Below are 19,920 nucleotides of genomic sequence, written 5' to 3'. Positions count from 1 at the left end.
TTATAGAAGCAAAAAATTGAGAAATCTAATTTAAAATCCTATTGAAAAGGAATAGTTATTTTTGTTATGGTACATGTAAGGTGTATTCCCATATTACAAGTAACACGATTCCCATAAAGTGTTGTTTATCCATGAAGTTAAAAATGATCTTACCATGTACCTGTGCATTAAAGCATTATGACACAATATGCATTTATTTGAAAGAAATATCTTCTTTCAACATAAACCATTAAAAAATGAAAAAATCTATATTTTTCCTGCTTTTACTAAATCCAACTTAACATCAAAGGAGACTTCTCCTTTATTACAGACAAACAAACTTTTTGCAAATTCCATCAAATGGAAGATCTAACTGAAAATGCCAGTAAGTAACAAAAAAAATAAAGTAGCGTACTTCGAACCACTGTTTTCTTTAAATTGATATTCACTTTTATCTTCAAAAAATAATTCTGGTTCAGGAGCCAGTTGCAGAGAGAATGCAACTGATTTTTTAGTTGTGTTTAATTGTAACATAAAAGCCAATCCACAAGACTAACACATACACACACACTCAATATACAGGTAGAGATGCATTCATGGCAAGTCCATTTTACATTTTCACATAAAGGCCCGTATTCGAAACTGAGGTTTAAATTAGACTCTGGTCTATAGTCGTGGTTCAACTATGGAAAGCCAATTTGAACATAAACCTCTAATGGTACTTGATCAGTTTATCAGCTCATTCGACACTCTAGTCTTTCATTACTGTCTGAGAACGACAATAAGGAATGATTTTCCATCATTAAAGCATGAGGATACACGTAGGAAACATAATGAAAATTACGATGAAAACACAATTTCAAAATTTTTTGGCTTTCCATAATTTTAGTAGAGACCATGGCCCAACTGAAACCAGACTTCATAATACAGGCCTTAGGGTCTACTGAATACAAAAATAAAATGATCTAATATCTACTAAATACTCATAAATTGTGTGCATCCATCAAAATGTTTCAGCACATGTACATGTACGCAGCCAGCCTTGGAGAAACAACAGAGGGCCAGACTACTGTACGCAAATAATACAGCCCCTAAAATGGCGCTGGATCCACCCCTGCACCGCAAACACTGCAGAATCAGGCAAGGCTAAAAGCAAGTTGTTAAGCGTGTTTAAAAATAAATTTTGAGGTGCATAGTTTCTTATCAATTGAAATATCTGTACATGAAAATATCAGCTGAACTACTTTTGTTTAATTTGAGTGCATTGATATCTATACATATATAATTTTTTTTGCACTTTGCATTAAAGCTCTAGATATTTCTATGTCCAATTTAAGAGGTTCTAAAGCTAATTAAATATTGAATTAAAAAGTATTTGTACAGGAGCAAAAACAAGAAAAGTCTTGTGTTTCTTTGTTGGTAACACAACTGCCATAGTAACAAGTACGGTATATAATGAAATAACTTCAATGCCTATTGCCTCCAAAATACAATAACAGTATTACACTATAAGGATACAGTGAACTTATTTTACTAAAAAAATATATTTATGAATAGGAATTTGCTTTATTGCTAAGAATGAAATACTTTTGTTGAAATTGATATATTATCATTTAGTATAAAAACTCTTGAAAGTAACGCTTTTTATCATTTTATGGGTATATTGAGTTACAGCATTAAATTATTGCAATATCATATTCGACTGCAAACATTTGTGAATAGAGTGTTTAGAAAAATATGAGAAACAGATGGAAGATTGGAGATGTATAAAAAAATTTGAAAAAAGAAATATCAAAATAATAATAATAATATAGGTATATTTACCCAGGTTAGCCACTTCAGTTTCGAAAACTGTTCTACCAGCGGGCCCTGCTATTATTATTACCTCGGCTTTAGCTAAACTGCCTAGGCGCTCAAGCATTCAAGGAATTTCTTCCTACCGGGTACCCATTCACCTCACCTGGGTTGAGTGCAGCACAATGTGGATGAGTTTCTTGCTGAAGGAAATTACGCCATGGCTGGGATTCGAACCCACGACCCTCTGTTTCAAAGTCAGAAGACTAATCCACTGGGCCACAACGCTCCACGATTGATGATCGTGATGATTTAAGATATTAAAATTTATCAATATTGTTAGCTTAAAAAACCCATGTTTGGCCAGAGAGAGTTTGTGAGAGATAGAAAAAGATAAAATAGAGGACAGCAGCAAAAGAGAACAAAATATAAATGGTGTCAAAGGAGGAAGAAGATAGAGGAGAAAGGGAGAGAGAGAAAGAGAAGGGGAGAGAGAAAAAAGAATACGAGTAAGAGAGAGAGAGCGCGCGACTGAAGAAATGAGAGAGAAGTCTTTAAAAGAGGGAAAAGAAAGAGAAATAGCTCAGGTGAAAGAAATATAAAGACAGAGGGAGAAGGAAAGGGAGAGGATAGATAAAAATACAAAATGAAACTGTTAAAAAAAACCTGAAGAAACTGTCCATGTGTATCATACCAACTTCACAACTATTACATTGATACTGGACACTGAATCCAAAGGTCAATAAACCGGGGGGGGGGGGGGGGGGGTGTTTCACACAGATTTAAGTGTGACTTACAGTCGCACTTAAATGCCTAGTTGCGTGTGGTATAAAAGCCATGACCGCATTGGTCAGATCATGCAAAGAGGACGCGCACTACTGCGTATTGATGAATTAGATCGCACATTGCATTTCAGATACGTGTCAGCATTTAAGTGCGATTTAAGTCATACTTAAATCTTTGTGAAACACCCCCAGGTCAATGACACACATAAGTACATTCAAATGCATACAATTGTAAAGTATATATGTGCATCATGGAAGCACATATTCTGCACAGCAAGCACGCAACTGCCTTCACATATTTCAATAAAATTCAATTCTATATTAATATTTTTCCCTTGCATAGGTTCTGTACATCTGCGTAAAAGAAACAAAAGTTACTTACCTTAAAGTACATTTTATATCGATATATCGATCTTTAGATATGAAATGATATACAAATACAACTTGGGTAAAATCTTTCAATACAACATGTAATAAAAATGCATACAAAATATGCAATAGTACAGAAAAATATCAAATACCTGGAATTCTCTCTCTTCAAAGGAGCAAATTAATTCTCTTAGAGTGCTCTTGTTGCTACTGGAATGCCAAGAGATTAGATCCTTACATATAGAACATGTAAATCATTCACCGCAGATGGTTTCCATGGCAACAAGAATGCATCTTCCATCATGGATATCGACCACTTGTCCGATGAACTCACTACGAGCAGCAAAACGTTTAGCACTGAGGTGATGACAACAGGTGGGTAGGATTTCAGGAAGAAGAGATGTAGTACTTTCATGCCAGACCAAGTTTTGCCAGCCCCATCTGCTTTCGGAGACGGATGATCTCCCAGTAATTCTTTTCCACTACGAGATGGGGAGAGAGATGACAACAATGATGTAATTAAGATTGTATCATTAGTAACAGAAGGAGCAGTAAGTATCAATATCATAACCATGACCATCATAATCATGATTGATCTCACCCATTATCCACCACCACCACCACCACCAAAATCATCATCAAAATCACCACCAAAGTCATCACCACCAAAATCATCATCTTATCCATCACCACCAAAATCATCATCACCACCACTACTACTACCGCTATCATCTTCACCATCATCATCACCACCACCATCATCATCATCACCACCATTACCATCATCACCATCATCACCACCATCATTTCATCATCACCATCATCATCATCACCATCGTCATGATCAACGTCACCACCATCATCATCATCGCCAACTTTATCCATATCCAAGCTACTAGCTCCTCCATTTAATCACCACTATCACAGCATTTTTTGGTACAACCAAGAACTTAGCACCATTCTTGTCAAGCAATAACAATTCAGCTTTAATCATCAAAGAACTCACCATCGTTCTTGACAATGCCTTGTTTGATGTATCGAAGGTAGGTGTAAAAGTCACAAACAGCCGCTATCTGGAATAAAAAGTATGTGGTGACATTCATGAAAACCAACAAGTTTTGAAGGTTTGCATAGTGACACAGTTAATATAAAGAAGGTTTACATTTCACAATGGGAATAGTGGCCCAGTGGATTAGTCTACTGACTTTGAAACATGGGGCTGTGGGTTTGAAACCAAGCGATGGTGTCATCTCTTTCGGCTAGAAAATTGATCCACATTGTGCTGCACTCAACCCAGGTGAGCTAAATGGCTGAAATTTATTCCTTGAAATGCTTCCGCGCCGTAAAAGGCTGCGGGGCTAAAGCCAGGTTAATAATATCCAAGTCCCTTGGAAGCGCCTAGGGTCATTATATCATGTGATAAGCGCTCAACGTTATTATCATTATTATTATCATCATCATCATCATTATAGTCCTGAAGAAAAGGATTGTCAGGAAGGTGGAATAAAAAGAAAACTGATGGGAAATATATATAAACAATTGAAAGATGAGAAAGGAATATATTCCATATTCCTTGTAGGACTATATGCACAGTGAACTGTAAAATTCTCTTTTACAACAAAAATAGGTAAATCTGAAAATTCAAGTGTTATTAAGAATAATGAGAATAATAAAGGGGGATATAAAATGTGACTTCAAGAACGAACTGAATATGGCTAGCAAGAGCAAGAGTCTAGCTGCAAGACTCCAGAAAGCTACAAAGGTATACAGTCAAAAGCATGTAGGTGGATTATCTTTATTCTGTACACAACAAGTACCGGTAATAAAAATTCTCGCATTGTCAACATTTTTTTTTTAACTTGCAAAGCTCAACCTCACATCCAACATATCCCTCCTCTTCCTCTTTTTCTCCCCTGTAAGTTGCCAATTACCAATTACAAAAAAGACTTACCCGATTTCTAACTGGTGCACATATGGAATGCCATGAGTTCTCGCTCTCACTCAGTTTGATACGATAATGGCACGGCCTCTGCTGTTCGCTGAGGGCACATCGCCTGTATCAATCAATATAACATAAAATATGACCTTATTAGCTTATAGAATCGTCAGTTTGTACAGCTAATAATAATAATATTTTTAATTATAATACTGAGGGCTATTTGTTATGCACCATCCCTCATTCAATATTATAGTGAAGACATAACAATTCATACAATAATAAATCACAGAGCATAGACTAAGATTGAGGAAAAAGAATAATCTGCAGCAGTCTTTTGAAAGTTGAATTATTTTCAACTAAGACTGGCATCACCAAATTGTAATCTACTCACCATGAATTTCAAGAAAAAGGCCAATGGCCACGCACATTTACCTCGGTACTGTAGTCTTAATACTGATGGGTTCTATACAAAGCTGGTTCCTCTCAATACTTGACTGCAGCTGCACTGACAGGTCTGCGTTGGTGAAGGACAGACATGGTTGAATGTCTTCAGTGAATACCCTCTGAGTGAATGGATTGTCTACGCCAAGCGAGGGCGCTTCTCTCCAACTCTGGAAATTGTGCAGGAGCAGTGTGTCAACCTGTGATAGTGAAGATGAGAGGAAGACATGCTCAAATATGATGTTTGAAGGTTTGCAAGGTGGAATGAGCAATCGCGGAAGAGGTTTATGGTACACCATGTGTAAAGTCCTGGAAGGACTGAGATAAATAAATTCACTGTTAAGATTTACAACTTTCAACTCGATAACTTTTGCCCCATTCTACAAAGAACACATTGACAACGTTTATAAGATTTTGTGGTACAAAATCCATATTCTCAAATATAATAGCATTATTGAGTATTGACTACACTGAAATGTACTGAAAACAGATAGCTATCAATAAGTTATTTAAAAAATGCATAAAAGCAGGGGAAATCAGTGCCTTGTATCACAAAGAAAATGAATCCAGTCTTACATCAATCATACATTATAGTTATTGATACATAATTAAGCAAGCAAACAATATGCAATAAATGCACAATAAACATTTACAACTTTTAAACTCAATAACTTTTGCCCCATCCTACAAAGAACACACTGACAACATTTACAATATTTTGTGGTACAAAATCCATCTTCTCAAATATCATAACATTATTGAGTATTGACTACACTGAAATGTACAGATAACAGATAGTTATCAATAAGTTGTTAAAAATTGCATAAACGCAGGGAAAATCATTGCTCTGTATCACAAAGAAAATGAATCCAGTCTTACCTCAATCATACAAGTGATTGAAGTTATTGATACATGATTCAGCAAACACTTTGCAATAAATGCACAGTAAAGATTTACAACTTTTAAACAAAAAAATGTTTGCCCTATCCTAATTCAGAAAATATTTACATATATGAAGAGATATTTGGTGATAATTCAAAGTATGTTACACAAACAGGGGCGAGGGTAGTAACCTCAGGGCAAATTATTTGTTTTTGTTCCTAAATGAAAACAAAAATAGGGGTAGTAAAACAGTAATATGACCCAGGTCTCCATTTTCAGTGTTTCTCTTTATTTTTATTTCCCCCCATTTTTCTCCTCTTTATCTAATTGATTGCTTTTTAACTTAAGAAAAATATCATGGGGGAATCGCCCCTTACCTCCCCACCCTATATTGCTGCCCCTGTGGACAAACAACACAATAAAATATATAATAAAGGGGAAGTAAATGGTGCAGTGCAAAAGTCATATATATAAAAAAAGAAAACACAGTAATAATTGTGAATTTATCTTGTGCAATATCAATATACATTTACATCTAGGTAATCAAAACAGGGAAACAACAATTAACAAGATAAGAAATACATGATGAAATATGAACAGACCTCTTTAGACTCTGAGCTAGGTGATGGTGTTTTTGCATCGTTGGTAATAGGGGAAGTCCCATTAGCAGTAGGGGAAATCCCACAATCAGCTGTGATTGGGCCCTGCAGGCTATGTGTTCTACGAGAGGGAAGAGGATGCATCAAAAACAGCTAATTACATCATTTCCATGTACCTATAGTCAGCTTTAAAGACAGGATATTAATTGATTGGTCATAGGATTACTGTCAAAAGATGTTTTTCACTCACATCCTTCTGTTCTTTTCTTTTTTTTGCGTTTTTTTTTTTTTTTTTTTTTTTTTTTTGGGGGGGGGGGGTTAAATTGAGTGTAACGGGAAATGGATGTTATGAAAACAGTGCACAAGACTATCAAGTGCCTACTGACTCGGTATGAACATACGAGCTGTATTCGCACATTCGACTATCTAAACATACTTTTAATAAAATTCTTTCTATTTCTACTACATAAACTTTAAAAGAATGATAATACTATTGATACCAATTTGAAGATAGAAGCTGATAAAATAGGGCTTCAATTTGAACTTGTTATCCCAGACAAGCAAGAAATGATCAATATCTCCATTTCAATACCGCAAAACAAATTCTGAATGAAATAATTTCTACAATAATTACTCATTAAATTGGCAATGTGATGGAACCCTCTAAATTTCAATTTTTCATAACTGTAAAATCTCCAACTTCTGAAGACTTATTTTCAGCAATTTCTATTCATTATTGCAACAAAAACTAAAATTCAATAATGCAAGGAAAATGAAAATAATGAAGTTGCTTGTTTTAAGAAATAAACATCAATCAAATAAGGTTTCAAAAGTTTATATATCAGTCCCCCAAATTATATTGTCTCATACACATTCTTTTATTAATTTCTACTGATTTCTGCTAAAACCTTCGAAAGGAAACAAATTTTGCAATATAACTAAAATAATAATAATAATAGGCATTTATATAGCGCCATCTATCTAGTAATATTCTATTCCGAAGTGCACAAGAAAAGAAAGAATGAGAAAGTTTGGATGAGTGTCAAAGTGCCAATAACTAATACTGTTAGAAAAGATAAGACTTCAGTTTAGATTTGAAGGTTTCCAGTGATGGTATCATTCTTCAATTCAATGACAAATTATTCCAGATGCTATGTTTTGCCAATTTGAAGATGAAAAGCAAATCAAATACGACTTCTTTATCTCTCTTACCTATGGTGTCCCTGTATGCTGAGACGTAGACTGCTCTTAGACTTTCTCAATAGGGATGGTTTCTTCTGAGTAGCATCCTTCGGTACGGGCATGCTCGGTGTGGAGGTAAGGACGAGCATCTTGAGGGCGCCGATCTCAGCCTGCAACGCATCAATCTAATCAAAGAAATGTCAAAAATCATATTTTGGCGAAAATTGTTAATTTACAAGAAAAATTAGAGACAATTTCAAAGAAATTTTGCCAAAGTTGATTCCCACTAAATTTGCTATTTGAGGGTGCTTCTTTCAGCCTACTATATTCATCAACAGCCACACAGTTGAATTGGACATGATAATTTTAATCTAATTCTCTCAATCTCAGCCTGCAACATATTAATCTAATCAAAGAAAAGAAAAATACTGATATATTTATAGTGAACATTTTCCTTGTTTGTCATCAACAGCAACAAAGTTTCATTGGACATGGTAATTTCAATTTAATTCTGTCAGTCTCAGCCTGCAACGCATCAAAGAAATATCTAAAGATGATATATTAGTGAAACATTTTCCATTTGTATCATCAACTAAGTACAAAGGGATTAGAAATGGTAATTTAAATTCAATTCTGTCAGTCTCAGCCTACAAAGCATCAATATCATCAAAGAAATATATAAAGATGATATATTGGTGAAACATTTTCCATTTGTAACATCAAATAAAGCACAAAGGAATTGGACAAGGTAATTTCAATTTAATTCTCTCAATCTCAGCCTACAACAAATCAATCTAATCTAATCAAAGAAAAGAAAAATATTGATGTTTTGGTGAAAATTTTCCTCATTTGTCATCAACAGCAACAAAGTTTAATTGGACATGGTAATTTCAATTTAATTCTGTCAACAATCTCAGCCTGCAACGTATCAATCTAATCAAAGAAAAGAAAATATTGATATATTGGTGAAAATTTCACTTTTTCAGGGTGCTTATCTCAGCCTCCAATACATCTAAAAATAATGAAAACTAGCCAATAATTTTTCCTCACTTTGTCATTAACAGAAGAAAAATGAATTGGAAAAGACAGAGTCAAATGAATTAAGTATATAATAGTAAAATATATCACTCTGTATGTACAAATGTGAACATTACAGATCATGATGATGATTTCTTCTAAATTAAAGAAAATTTATAAGACAGCTGGAGGGGGAAGGGATATTTGGGTAAGAATTAATTATCACAGTAATGGTTCAGTTAGTTCAGGTTTAATCATTATTACAGGGGAAATTTAGAGTACTGCACCAGACATCATATATTTACCTTCCCGTTTGCTTCCTTTAATCTTCGTTCAGCAGCAGCTCTCTTGATATTAGCCTCTTGTACCATCGCATTAGCTTCCTGAAAATAAACGATTGAACTATGAAAACTTACTGAAAAAAATCTATTTGTTTGGGAATAATAAAATTTGAGCAAATATTATAAATATCAAATCATCTACTTTATTTAAAGCATATTTTAAGGTAAATATTACATCTTCTCGACTATACAACATGTTATACATAGCAACCTCTATCCTTTCACGTTGGGGAACTTGATATTGCTTTTTGAAGCATGCCGATATATTAGTGCAGACAGATGTCCAAAAATAAAACCCACATGAAAATAACAGCTTTTACTGTATTGATATCCTTTAGATCAACTAGTATTATTATCCATCTGTGGAAATGAATTTCTGTATCTTAATAAACGATAAAGACCTTGAATCTTTAAAGTGGTGTACATGTATTTAAAGGCAACTCCTAAAGTCAACTGCACGTTAATATTTGGTGCGCTTATATCGGTTGCAGCGGACAGGCCGAAATTCGCAATGCCTCATGGGAAAAAGTTGTGATCTGTTGCACGCGTGAGTACTAAAGTGCATGCATGCATGCGATTATTCAGGGTCCAAGAGGTGAGAGAGATATGTGCCCACATATTTCTAACCGTTTTTTGTGAATTCTTGCCTTGTGGTTTTGATTTTTATGCATAACAGTCACATTACAGTAGGGCCTACTGTGCGCTGCCTGCGCCTGCATGCGATGTTGACCCTGAAGTGAGAAATTTGGCCTGTTCGCTGCAACCGATAGATGGCGCACCATATTGTGAATCCACCAAATTGCATGCTTCTAAAAGTCCTGCTTCTAATTGGTTGAAAAACAAGTTGCAATTGATATTTGAGCTGTGATTGGTAGCAAATCTTGCTGCATTGAACCCCTGAAGATATGTTAGCCTTACCTCAAACAAGCTTGCAGTAAGTTCAGTAATCTCCCTGTCGACCTCTTCTCGTACCCGTGATAACTGCTCAACTTCTTCATCCTTCAACTGTAGAGTCTGGAGGAAAAAAAGAAGAAAATTTAAAAAACAAACGGATAATGATAACACGCAATAAATGACAAGTAACATGGATAATCAATAGAATAAAAAAAGTTCTAAAATAGATCTCTTAATTCCTAAATGAATAGAAACAGATAGATCTGGGTCCCGTCTTACAAAGAGTTATGATTGATCAGATCAACCACAACTATGGAAAGCCAGCAGCATCAACATCTAAAATCCAAGTTTGTTAAAAATATTTTGTAGATATGATGTATATTAATACTTTCATTGTTTTCTTGAAAATTCAGTGTTTAACAAAGGACATTGTGCAAATTTCTTTCAACAAAAATTATGACCATTGATGGATTTCCATATAGTTGAGGTTGATCAGGGCCCCATCTTACAAAGAGTTGCGATTGATCCAATCCATTGCAACTATGGAAAGCCAGCAAAGTCAACATAAAATGCATGTTTATTTTGAAAAAAATCTAGATATGAATGTATATCTTTAAATTCAGTGATTTCTTGACAATTTGGTGTGATCTCCTTTGTTTAAAAAGGACATTTTGCAAATTTCCTGCAGAAAAAATTATGACACCGATGGATTTCTATAGTTACAATTGATTGGATCAATCGTAACTCTTTGTAAGACGGGGCCCTGATCAATTGTAACTCTTTGTAAGACTGTGCCCAGAATGGATGAACAAAAGGAGAGTGAAAAAATAATCAAATGGATAAAGAAATAGTTTAATGAAATTAATCATTTTAAAAAAAAATCAATTTAGTTGAATGAATATGAATTCAATCAAACAAATTTAAAAATGGCTAATTAACAAAAATGTCCAATGAAAAAGAAAAAATGGCCATAAGAATTATCGAAAAATTATAACAAGCATAACTTAAAGTAATTTTTATTGAGGCTACCTCAAACTTACATTTTAATATTAATTTTCATAATTCTAAACATATTTATCATTGCATTTTTAAGGATTATTTCCATTGTTCATTCATCTCAAGGCATACATTGTATACTTGCATTAATTTACAAACTTCATTGTGGTTAGAACTATGTGCATCTATTTTTGTAATTTTGTAATAGTCAAGAAAAGCACAGTTGGGGTATATACAATGCACATTGGATTGAAGTTCTACTGGGCTGATGGAAGTACAATATAAATTTCAATGATATTTAATACCACGATAGATACTTAAAAGGAAATGTGTAAATTCTAAAAGCATTTAATTACATCCTGTACAGAATCTAATGATTTCCTGTAAAAGTGTAATTAGGCATTGCTCCATACAAATTTATGTGGGCAGTTTCAACAGAGTTGAATTCATACAGTCCATATATTAAAGGAATGGTTTCATGTACTTAGGGAAATAAAATGCATCCATTTTCACTAGTGTATATTCAAAAAATCTTCATGAATGAAATAATATATTCCTGCAATAATTCAGCCCATGAAAAATTTTAGATTTAGACTGTTTTAAATTTTGTTTGGTTTCTAAATGCTTTAACAAAAATTTCTAGTAATAAATATTATTTATTTGACAACTAGTACCTGATTTTAATTGCAACCAGACATTTGGCTTGTTTATTTTGAGAACAAAAATAACATTGGCGAAAAGTAAATCTACCCTGAAAATTGTGTGCTCTGCCTCATTTCATTTTTTTTAATTTTTCATCTGAAGTTATTATTGCACAGGCCTAGGCCCAGTCTTACAAAGAGTAACGATTGATCCGATCAACCTCTAGTACATGGAAATCCATCAACGTCATAAATTTTCTTCAGGAAATTAGCACAAAGTCCTTTGTAAACAAAGAGAAGCACACTGACTTTGCAAGAAAACTATGAATGTATGAAAATATATCATTTCTAGAAAATATTTTGAATAAACATGTGCTTTAGATGTTGAAATTGCTGGCTTTCCATAATTGTGGTTGATTGGATCAATCATAACTCTTTGTAAGGCAGGGCCCTGAAGTAACAATTTAGAACATCTAGGCCCCATCTTACAAAGAGTTACGATTGATCCAATCAATTGTATCTCTATGGAAATCCATCAGTGTCATAATTTTTTTTCTACAGGAAATTTGCAAAATATCCTTTGTAAACAAAGGAGAACACACCAAATTGTCAAAAAATCGATGAATTTATGAATATACATCATATCTAGATTTTCTTTTGAATATACATGCATTTTTATGTTGACTCAGCTGGCTTTCCATAGTTGCGATAGATCGGATCAATCGCAACTCTTTGTAAGATGGGCCCCAGGGACCCATCTTACAAAGAGCTACGATTGATCCATTCAATCATAACTCTATGGAAATCCATCAGTGCCATAATTTTCTCTACAGGAAATTTGCAAAATGTCCATTGTAAACAAAGGAGAACACACCAAATTGTCAAGAAATCAATGAATTTATGGATATACATTCATATCTAGAAAATCTTTTGAAAAAACATGCATTTTATATGTTGACTTTGCTGGCTTTCCATAGTTGCGATTGATTGGATCAATTGCAACTCTTTGTAAGACGGGGCCCTGGTGTGTGTCCACATGCAGAGTAACTTGCAATCAGCAAATCATACTGACAACATCTTCAAAGTAACATAGATTAAAGAAAATTTAAAAAGCTACAAAAAAAAAAAAAAAATTTAAACATGATTGAAAGTCTGAATTTTCCTACTCACTTCCTTTGCCTTCATAAGTTCCTCTTGTAGTTTCAGAAAAGCCTGGGCCTGAGCTTCGGCAACAGAACAATTTTTGGATACAAGACTATCTAGCCTTGACCTTTGACCTGGCAAAAGGTCAGGAGGGTCAATTCTGATGGTAAGCTCATCCAATTCTCCATCAAGGTCACTGCAAAGTAAAGATTAGAGATATGAGTCATGATAAGAAAAAACAAAATACATGTATAGGCCTATATCTTTCATTTCTAAATTTCAAAAGGTGTAACTGTAATACATCATTTTCCCACAAATGGTTTGGATTGTTCAAGGTTCTTGGTCTAATTAATTCTCAATCAGACCATCATACAACAATATGGCTTAATTCATTTATTCTATTTACTGTCTGGTCCAATCACCACTTGGTCTAATAATCACTTGGTTTAAACTGTCATTTCGTCTGCTTGTGCCATCACATTGGGTCATCGCGTTGGGTCAGGCAATCGCGTAACCCGATCATTCTAGAAAAGGATCCCCTTAATTCCTGACAGGTCAGGTCCAGTTTAGCTGACCGTTCCAGAAAAGGGAACCCTAGATTCCCAATAGGTCGAGTCCATTTTACCCGACCATTTGAGAAAAGGGAACTCTGAATTCCCGATAGGTCGGGTAAACTGAACCTGACATTTCAAGAAGTTAGGGGGTCCTTTTCTCGAATGGTCGGGCATACGCGACTGCCCGACCCAACGCGATAACCTGATGTCAAGGCACAAGCCCCATTCGTCTAATGCCAAGGTGGTGTAATTTCCACTCCGTCTAATCATTTTGTACTTTGTCAAATGAAATTTTGGTTCATAAAAGCTTTGTCTGAGAATCAATCATACAGACCAAGTGGATATCAGACAAAACAGGTATCATCTTACTTGAAATTACACAAAGGCCCGTATTCTGAAGTCAGGTTTAACTTAAACTCAGGTTTAAAGTTGTGGTTTAAGTATGGATAGCCAATTGTTACATAAATCACTAACAGTAGAGATATCATATTTCAGCTCATTTGGCTCTCAAATCATTCATAATTATGTAGGAATTATAAATAAATGATCGTCTTCACCATCGATGAATCAGGAAAGAGCACAGTAAACATAAGAAACATACAACGTAATAAAAATTTGACACTTTTGGCTTCCCATAATCTTAGCACAGAGTTAGACCATGGTCTAAGTTAAACCTGACTTCAGAATACGGGCCAAAGGGTTAGTAGACAAACTGGTTGTAGGCAAGTAGGACTAGACCAAGTGGGATGAGACCAAATGGAAATTAGACCAAGCAGGTGAAGACCAAGTATCAATATACCATGGGAGAGGGTTAACTCATCCTTTTAAGATAGATCCCTACTCCCTTGTCAGCTGGAAGAGGTATGCTCCGAATCACTGGTGGATCCAAGGGGAGGGCAAAGCCGGCCCCCATTTTGAGAGGCACAATAAAAATTCATAATGTAAAAATGGCGTTAAAACAGAAGTGTGCCCCCCCCCCCCTTTTGAAAGTGAAGACCTGGTGTTTTTTAGGGTTTTTTTTTTTTTTTTTGCTTGTGAAACTTTTCTTCAGGAAAATGTGCCCCCCCCCCTTGTGGCAAATCTTGGATCCGCCCCTGCTCTGAATGTAACAACATTATCAACCATATAACTCCCCCTTTAGAGAAAACCCCAGATCCATTATAAAAGTTCCATTGATTAGACTTTGTATGGTGGTTCTTTGCAACAAATTCCCATGAGATGTGCACACTGTGCAATCTCAGTAAAAACTTCCAAGCTGTCCCGGAGAAAAAGGTGTCAAAAATGTTTGCATCGTGTCTTCTTTTAAACATACAACTTCAAACTTTGACATTTTTATTGCTTGTTTGTACACCAAAATACTTTTTTGGCTACTAACAAAGAGAACCTTCCCTGGTTAGTGGTGACTTATTGTTGTATTGGGGTAACTGGCCACATGAACTATAATAATAATAATAGTCAGTTCTTGTATAGCACATAACACATTATGAATAACGTCTCTATGCGCTTCCAAAGGACTTGGATATCATTACCCTGGCTGTAGCTCAAGCAGCTTTTACGCGCTCGACATTTCAAGGAATAAATTCCTGCCAGATACCCATTCACCTCACCTGGGTTGAGTGCAGCACAATGTGGATTAATTTCTTGCAGAAGGGAAAGTTTCTCGCCTTGGCTGGGATTTGAACCCACGACCCTCTGTTTCAAAGTCCGGAGACTAATCCACTGGGCCACAACGCTCCACATGCAACTATGCACATAGCACACATTGAGGATGTAAGAAAGTTGGCTCCCCTATTTCTTTGTGGTAGCTGTACTTCCTTCTTTGCTGGGCTCCATAACTTGATTGCAAACCATAGGATTGCAATCAAGCGGTTTGCAATCAAGCATGAAATGCCAATGACCAATCAAGATCATAGTTGCATGCACAATTAGATTAAAAATCTGACCAGCAACCAATCAGAGTGGTCCTTGCATATGTGTAGTTCACTTCAAGTCTTATATTACGAAACCACACTTTTCCTTGACTTCTAATTCTCATAATTTTCTATTTCCTCGTTTTGTTAATTTACTTGGTTTCACTATCATTCCTCCCCTGCCTATCTTATTCTGTTTTGAGAAGACCAGGCATGGATCCAGCTGGAATAAGAGCCTAATTATTGTTTAAAAGACAGAAAAATTACACAGGGCTCAGGTCGATTTTGCTCCAGAAATTATCAAGAGAGCCCTGAATTTTTGTTTTTTAACCCAGAAAATCCCCATCCACTGCAGTGTTGATGCTGATCCAACAGATTGTCAAAAGTAGCCCCAAAACATTAAAAATTAGGCTTGGTACACAAACAATGCTGCCCCTGAAAAGGTAATGAATCCAACTCTGCAGTGAAGACAACCAACTTTTTTTCAAAGCAACATCCTCCTTTTTTAGTCCATTTCTCATTAGAAAGCCAAGTTTCACATACCTCTCTGTTTTATCATTACAATTACTGCTTGTCCCGTCATTGTCGAATTCAGATACACTCTCCTCTCGGCTTCTACTCCGACTCTGTGCCTCTGGTTCTCCAATCTTATTGAGTGGGCCAGGATCACTGCTAGATCTCGGGGTTTGCTGGTCTAGGTGCGGGACCAGGAACTGGTGCGTGGTGCTATCCATCTTTGCCTAAGGACAAAAAATTTATTTGAGAGAATTAGCACTCTCAATTCCTTTAATGATGTAACTTCAGGGAATGACAAGCCAGCATAAATGAGTGCACACATAAAAGATCTATGCTCTTCCAAAGGTTGAGTACCGTAATATTATTGTTTGGGACCCTAGTTCATAAAAATAACCCTTTATAAAATTCAAACTAAAAAAAGGTGATTTAAGATCTAGAGAAAACCAAACAAGCGCTATGTTCAATGAAAAAGTGAGAGAGGCCTTTATGACATCACACAATAACTATTTCTTTTTCTAACTTAGAATATTTAAACTTTTATTGATTTAAAATGACATAAAGAAGCTCTTGATTGAACCACAATACCATTTTAAATTATCAGGGAACATTCAAATCATGTTTTTACATCATTTAATGGAAAGGTAACAATATCATTTTGTGTTTCTACTTAATTTTTCCTTTGTGAAAGCAAAGAGGAAAACAAAATCAGTAAAATGGAACAATAAAAGGCGCTGATTTTCAATTGCAAAATGTTAAACAAAAACAGAGTTTGCAGTTGCAGATAACGGTCCAGAAAACTATTTGTTTCAAATTCACCACCTAGATAAGAAAAACAACACAAAAAGGGATTCCAAGAAAAATAAGAACAGTCGATTCTTTGCATAATTCATTCCTGAGTATATTGTATTAATCAATCATTCTATTATTTTTAAGGGTCAATTCCACCAGAGAAAAATGTTTGATTTTAATAAAAAGAGAAAAATCAAACTGGCATAATGCTGAAAATTTCATCAAAATCAGATGTAAAATAAGAAAGTTGATGACATTTTAATGTTTCGCTTATTTTTCACAAAACAGTTATATGCACAACTCAGTGACATGCAAATGAGAGAGTTGATAATGTCCATCACTCACTATTTCTTTGTTTTTTATTGTTTGACTTATAGAATATTTCAATTGTTACCAATTTGACATTAAGGACCAACTTAACTGAACCAGAAAATGTTATAACAATGGTAAAACCACATGTTCAGGGAGGAATGAAACTTTCTTTCACAGGACAATGAGAAAATTAGAATATTTCATATTTCATATGATAAAATAAAAAAGGAATAGTGAGTGAGTGATGGCATCAGTCCCCTCATTTGCATACCGACCAGGATGTGCATAAAACTGAAATTGTGAAATTAAGCAAAACTTAAAAATGACATAACTTTCTTATTTTACATCCGATTTTGATGAAATATTCTATGTTATACATGTTGGATTTTTCTCTTTTTATTCAAATCAAGTTTTTGTTGGGGCAGACTTCTCCTTTAATCAATCATTCTTTTCTTTTATCATTTGATTGAAAAAATAAGTTTCTGTAATTCAAAGTTTCAAACTAAGTTATATTTTTCTTACATTTTCTGCTTTTATCATTTAGTTTCAAAGTTTGTAATATTTAAATGTAATACAATTTGTAGGCCTATTTATATCCTTTGTACATAGCACCATGAGCCTCATGCCTGACAGACAAATGCACTCTAGAATAATCCACCATTATCAATTTTAAACTATTAAAAAAAATGTTCAGCATTTGGCTCTGTCTGCTAAATCTTGTCATAGTGAAACTTAGCTAATTAGTTTTTTTTGTGTTTTCAAAATAGAATAATGACTTAATAAATGAAAAAATGGCTCCAGAACAATGCGATCAAAAGGTTTTTTTTTTAAAGAGGCGGGCAAGCAGAGTATAATTGTGCATTAACAATAGTTGAATTCAGGGGGGTTCTTATTATTTGGTAACCAGTCAATTTGACTATTTTCGCCTTCATATATTTTTCAACTTTGTTTTCCTTAAAATATGTAAATGAATATAAAATCAAAGAGCAATTTCTTTTTTTTTCCCTTTATCTCCTCTTGCTTTTTATTTTCAACCCTCACTCACTTGCTTCAACTCTGACTTTAGTCTTTGTCTTATCAGAATGTCAATGTTACAACAGCGAAAATTGACAAACATGGCATTTGGCATCTGCATGGCTAGCTAGAAAAAAAATTGATTTGTTAAAATTAACAGTTATGGGAACTAAACTTTAACATTAAGACTAAGAAGTCTAGAGTTTCGGTTTATTTGAAGTTCGGCATTATCCTGGTTTATGTCACCAGTCCATTCACTGCATGCCGTTTATTTCGTCAGCGCTTGTGACTTCTATTGTTCTAACTCTCTCCACTCACTCCCATTGACTTTGTACACAACAAGTGCACACACACGAGAAGAGAGGTGACTAATTTCACGATAAGGCCTGAAGTCAAGACAAAAGTTCAAGGATTTGAACAATGCCATGAATCAATGTCATTCTCATTGTCAACTCAAATATGATCGATCGATATTCATTACAAAATACAATTCGCAATCAATGGATAACAATAATACTTCGCATGTGCACAAATCATCACAAGACTGCACTACACACAATACAGTCACCATCCGAGTCTCAAAGACATACACCCCTGGCTCTACCCCCAAACACCCCCCCCCCCTCCCCCCCCCCCCCCCTCTCTCTCTCTGTTGGAGGAACCATGCATACACAGAATTCGATGGATGGGACTGATTAAACAGCTGAGTTTCGCACACATATCGGAAATATAACATCACTTTAAAGAACCCATACAAGATTATAACGCTAGTACATTTAATATGAGAGTTCCAGTGAACATTCTTAGCCATTTAGATATGAATTAACATGAAAATACAGCGTTGATGGAACTTACACAACGTCCACAGCAGAGAAAGAGTCGACGTCAGCAGCGGGAACTTCCAAGAAGTTTGTTTTGATGTGCGAGATCCGCCTCTTTATCATAGATGAACAAGAGATGGCGCTAATTGAATTCCTTGAACTTTTTTCTCAATAGTTTCCTCAGAAACATGATTGTACTCTTGTGTCTTGTTCTTCTTCTCCCGAGTTTTTCTGTCTTTGCTGCCCCCCCCCCCCGCTGGTGTTTTCTCCTTTATCGTTAATAGAAACCCAACTACATAGTTGTCTGCACCGTCACATAACAAGGGTGTGAGCGTTCCTTTTTTTAAGCTGATATTTCAGCTATTTTGTGTTTTTATTTTCAGCAGCTATTTTGTGTTTTTATTTTCAGCAGCTATTTTGTGTTTATACTTTTCAGATGAAGTTTTAAACTATTTTATGTACTATTATATTTAAGAGGAGCTTCCTGATTTCTTGCCTCAAACATAAAATTTATCTTAATTCATCTATTTGTCATTATATCATAAAGACTCAAATGGGTATTAAACTCTCGTAACTCTACGTCACACTCCCCCGTCCTGTCATGATAGGTAATAAGATGCTTTGTTTTAGATTACTAATTTTTAACCAAATGTTTTAATCATCTTACAATAATATCGCATATGCCTCATATTTTTCTTTTAAACTTTACCCAAATATCTCAATTAATGCACCCTTTTCTTCTCCTGTCCTGATCTTTATCTTATTTACTCATTCTTTTCTTCGCATTTTTCCATTCTCCTCCCCAATTTTTCTCTTCTAAATTTTCCTTCTCTCCTATATTTTTCTTCTCTTTCATCTTCTTCTTCATTGCTTCCACATCTGATTTATCTTTAACCCCCCCCCCCCAAGTGCTTTCTTGGGAAGAATAAAATCTGATATGATTCTTGACAATATAAACTTTGAATTATGGTTGTTTTAGCAGGGAGTTTAAAATCTAAAAGA

At 34.9% G+C, this 19,920-nt stretch overlaps 1 protein-coding gene across 1 annotated transcript; it reads right to left on the bottom strand.

Annotated features, from left to right (window-relative positions):
• Nucleotides 1-2: 2 nt before the first annotated feature.
• Nucleotides 3-19,036, bottom strand: LOC129282507 (guanine nucleotide exchange factor for Rab-3A-like). The gene is made up of 11 exons (XM_064114090.1): nt 18,953-19,036; nt 16,010-16,206; nt 13,030-13,198; nt 10,247-10,342; nt 9,293-9,370; nt 8,001-8,155; nt 6,792-6,909; nt 5,299-5,507; nt 4,879-4,981; nt 3,934-4,000; nt 3-3,409 (listed from the first exon to the last, which is right to left on the bottom strand). Exons 2-11 carry the CDS (start codon nt 16,198-16,200, stop codon nt 3,339-3,341), a joined length of 1,257 nt encoding a protein of 418 aa, XP_063970160.1. The 5' UTR covers nt 16,201-16,206; nt 18,953-19,036; the 3' UTR covers nt 3-3,338.
• Between the last annotated feature and the right edge of the window lie 884 nt (nt 19,037-19,920).

This window comes from Lytechinus pictus, chromosome 19 (assembly GCF_037042905.1).
Source record: "Lytechinus pictus isolate F3 Inbred chromosome 19, Lp3.0, whole genome shotgun sequence".
NCBI classification, from domain to species: domain Eukaryota; kingdom Metazoa; phylum Echinodermata; class Echinoidea; order Temnopleuroida; family Toxopneustidae; genus Lytechinus; species Lytechinus pictus.
Note: the sequence above shows the minus strand (reverse complement) of the source record. Positions and strands in the feature narration are given on the sequence as shown.

Excerpts from the sequence above, each read along its gene's own strand:
- LOC129282507 (XM_064114090.1), bottom strand. The coding sequence starts at position 16,200 with ATGGATAGCACCACGCACCAGTTCCTGGTCCCGCACCTAGACCAGCAA. Across the intron at positions 10,343-13,029 it reads AACTTATGAAGGCAAAGGAA|ACTCTACAGTTGAAGGATGA; the intron begins GTGAGTAGGAAA and ends TTTTTCCTCCAG. Across the intron at positions 3,410-3,933 it reads AGGCATTGTCAAGAACGATG|TGGAAAAGAATTACTGGGAG; the intron begins GTGAGTTCTTTG and ends CCCATCTCGTAG.